This window comes from Drosophila obscura, unplaced genomic scaffold (genome assembly GCF_018151105.1).
Source record: "Drosophila obscura isolate BZ-5 IFL unplaced genomic scaffold, ASM1815110v1 contig_186, whole genome shotgun sequence".
Lineage (NCBI taxonomy): Eukaryota > Metazoa > Arthropoda > Insecta > Diptera > Drosophilidae > Drosophila > Drosophila obscura.
In genome coordinates this window covers 9,366,063-9,369,348 of record NW_024542774.1, presented here as the reverse complement: position 1 = coordinate 9,369,348, position 3,286 = coordinate 9,366,063, and the positions used below count along the sequence as shown (strand labels likewise).

The following is a 3,286-nucleotide window of genomic DNA, read 5'->3' as shown; positions in this document are numbered from 1 at the left end:
ACCGCCCCCCCCCTCCGTCCCCTGTCTTGCGCTTTCTGCTGGCTCTCCTGGTTTCCCCCATCTACTTAGTTGCTGTCGCTGGCAGTCGCAACGTTTTATTCTTCTTCTCGTTTGGGTTTTCTCCATCTCTTTCGTTTTTCGTTTTTGTTATTTGTGTATTCGTATTTGAGGAATGGAAATTGTGTTTTGTGTGTGTTTGCTGCAGTGGTCTTCCTTGTCCTTCGTCGTGCAGTTCCTTGAGGAGCTGCTCCATCCACAGCTACCCACCATCTTCGACTCCTATGCCGGCTCCTTCTCCTGCCACACCATCTTGTACTCCATTTTTTTTTTGTGTTCTCGTATTGTACTCCGCCGTGCTATTTACACTGGCGCGCAGTCAACAGTCGCCGGCAGTTGCTTTTCCTGTGCCTATTTCTATATACATATATACATCTATTTGTTGTAGTTGCAGAGAGTGTAAGAGAGAGAGAGAGAGAGAGAGAGAGGGTAAGGTGCGCCACTGAGATTGTACTTCTCGTTCTTGGCTCGGGGATGCTGTGTATTTATTTGTGTATTTGTCTTTTAGTTTATTGTGCGGCAGCTAGGCAACTTTGCCTTTTGTATTTGCGCTCCATTGAGGCAAGGAATTCAATTTTAAAATCCACTGTCCAAAAAATACAAATAAAATGTGCACAGGACTCGTGGTCCTGTTTTTGTGGCTGTTGCTGGCTGCATTTGATTACAGACAAATGCCAAATGTTTCATGTGGAAATGATCAGTCGCAGGACCTTCCGTCCTTCCTTCCTTCCTTCCTGACTGCCGCCTGCCGCCAGTCGCCTGCTGGGCTAATTAAACCTAAGCGAACATCAAGTATACGCCACGATGAGCAAACAGGAAGCCAGAAAGCCAGGATGCCAGCAGGATGGCTGGCAGGCCACGAGCAGCGGCTTAGACAACCGACTTAATGGGGGATAAGCCGGCAGCCGGCAAACACTTGGCTGGCAATTAATTAAAAGCCACCAAACAAGGAGCCGCCGCCGCCAAACCAGCTCAAATCAAGTCAAATATTTGGTTCTTAAATGCAACGGCAGGAGGAAAAGCCAGGAAAAGCCAGAGAGGACCTCTTGCAAAGGAAGATTTTATTAAAAAGAGGAAAACGGGCAGAATAAAAAAAAAAGAGCTAAAGTTGGTAGTAAATTCAGAAGCTACATGTGCTTCAGCGTCATCCGGAAGTCATCCACCAGCTGCTTCATGGCCATCGTGCAGCCCACAAGCCCGAAGACGAGTCCCATGATGATGAGCAGGAGGTCGCGTATCAGCTTCCACCTGAGCCGCCCATAGCCGATGTCGTAGTTGAGGAAAATGTCAATCAGGGCCGGACAGAGCAGATTCAGATTGCTCAGAGAGAAGGCGCCCTCCAGCTCGGTGAGGGCCGCCAGATTGGGCACGCCCACAGCGACCAAACCTGCACGAAAGGGGCAAGACAATTAAACTTTCGAGTACTCTCTGGTGAGGCAAGGACTGACCTGTGAGCAGCAGAAAACTGATGCGCACCACATACTCCAGGAGTGTGTGATATTTACCCTTCTCTGTGGCTTCACTGTAGTCGCTAAAGATCACAGTGATCACCACAAAGCCATTCAGGGGATAGCTCAAGAAGATTCCCGTGGCAATGAAGACTTTGATCAGCTGCGAGAGGCTGCGAGAGAGGTAGAGTGAGAGCGTGCTAGCTGTGCGAGCTGTGCGAATGGTTCAATCGATACTTACATTTCATTTTGCGGAATATTGAGGGTTATGCTGGCCTCAACGATCTCACCGAATCGCCAGTAGCCCATGATGCCAAAGAATATGTTGGAGAGCAGTATGAAGAACACAGAGACATTGAGAACACCGAACATGCCCAGATAGCTCTGGGGATGGGCCATATTCGCCTCCACCACCAGCATCTGTAGAGGGCGAGGGAGGAACAGAGGATTGAATGGCTTTGGACTGCGCGGAGTACTCACCGAACCGACGGCTGTCAGGGAGAACGAGGCAATGCCAAAGAAGACGAGCCACTCACTCGGACAGGTGCTCAAGAGACGCTCGTGGGGACTGGGCAGCCCACTGAATAGGTAGTACATGATGAAGGCGAAGCCTCCGTAGAGCAGGAAGTTGGACACCAGATTGAGGGGCACCAGATACTTGAGGCGCCGGATCATGAACAGGGGCAGCAGTAGCAGGCAAGCGCCCAGGACGTAGTAGCGCTCGTTGTACTTGCCACCGTAGTAGTCGCCGATCTCCTTGAAGTTCTTGGCCACGAACACCAGATAGACGGTGCACAGCCCGAACTGGCCAAAGACGAGGACGCAGGTGGTGAGGATGCCTGCGGTGCGGCCAAAGCAGTGCACCCACTTGGGACCCAGCTCGTAGGCAATCTGCACCGCCTCTGGCATGGACACCTGGGGCACTCGACGCCTCCGACAGCACTCGGTCATGCCAGCAATCTGTGCAGGAAGAATAAAACCATAATAAATCAGGCCAGTGGGCTGTGCACAGCCACTTACAGACCAGCAAATGGATGGAGTACGTCAGCAGGATCATCAGCAGAACCGAAAAAAACACACCTATTAAAATGCCCGAGTGGCGGAAGGCCAACGGCATCGCTAGGATTCCAGTTCCAATCACGCATTTCAGCAAGGATATAATCGCATCACAGTTGCTGACAGCCAGAGAGAGAGAGAGAGAGGAGTAGAAAAAGATTCCACGAGGGAGGAAACGTAGCAAAGGAAGAGGAAAACTCACGTCAGTGGCACCTCAACGGTTCGCTTCTCATACGGATTGTAGATGAAGAACGACGACTTGGAGCGACTGCAGGACACATAAAGGATTGAGGGGAAACTCCAGCTAGAGGCCAGGGAAAACACTCACATTTCAGTTAACGCCTGTTCCGCCTGCTCTGGCTTTGGCTCCATTGCCAGGCCAAACCTCAGCCACACACAAAGGAAACAACAACAACAACAAATTCTCTCGCACTTTTGACAACAATTTCAAATTAGTTTAGTCGACTCGCAACTGCAACTCGGATTGGGCAGCTGCGCACATTCAATTCACTTAAAACGAATCAGAAGCGGCGCCGGAAATGGCAAACACTGCAGCGGCAAGGCTGCTGCAGCACAATCAAAATGGCTGCACATGCGCGGCCATTATCATAATAAGTGCAACTTATTGCCTACTTTGGGGCGCTGCAGCGCATAAACTGCCCTAACTAACGGGGTAGCATAACTGCAGTGTGGTCGCATTGTTGCTTGGAGCTGAGGTTGAGGTT

General features: G+C 50.7%; 1 protein-coding gene across 3 annotated transcripts; it reads right to left on the bottom strand.

Annotated features, from left to right (window-relative positions):
* Positions 1–1,116: 1,116 nt before the first annotated feature.
* Positions 1,117–3,003, bottom strand: LOC111079716 (glutamate transporter polyphemus). Of its 3 annotated transcripts, XM_041593008.1 has the most exons (7): positions 2,890–3,003; positions 2,764–2,829; positions 2,530–2,680; positions 1,986–2,465; positions 1,747–1,925; positions 1,506–1,678; positions 1,117–1,444 (listed from the first exon to the last, which is right to left on the bottom strand). In XM_041593008.1, the coding sequence occupies exons 1-7, from the start codon at positions 2,931–2,933 to the stop codon at positions 1,185–1,187; spliced, it is 1,353 nt and encodes a 450-aa protein (XP_041448942.1). In that variant the 5' UTR covers positions 2,934–3,003; the 3' UTR covers positions 1,117–1,184. The 3 variants fall into 3 exon arrangements, 2 of the variants coding, with proteins under 2 accessions (XP_041448942.1, XP_041448943.1); XM_041593009.1 differs by lacking the exons at positions 2,764–2,829; positions 2,890–3,003 and having other exon boundaries at positions 2,526–2,612; XR_002608394.2 differs by lacking the exons at positions 1,117–1,444; positions 1,506–1,678 and having other exon boundaries at positions 1,833–1,925; positions 2,526–2,680.
* Between the last annotated feature and the right edge of the window lie 283 nt (positions 3,004–3,286).

Coding starts and splice junctions, on each gene's coding strand:
- LOC111079716 (XM_041593008.1), bottom strand. CDS start 2,933: ATGGAGCCAAAGCCAGAGCAGGCGGAACAGGCGTTAACTGAAAT. Junction 2,466..2,529: donor CGTACTCCATCCATTTGCTG/GTCTGTAAGTGG, acceptor CTTCCTGCACAG/ATTGCTGGCATGACCGAGTG. Junction 1,926..1,985: donor CCCTGACAGCCGTCGGTTCG/GTGAGTACTCCG, acceptor CGCCCTCTACAG/ATGCTGGTGGTGGAGGCGAA.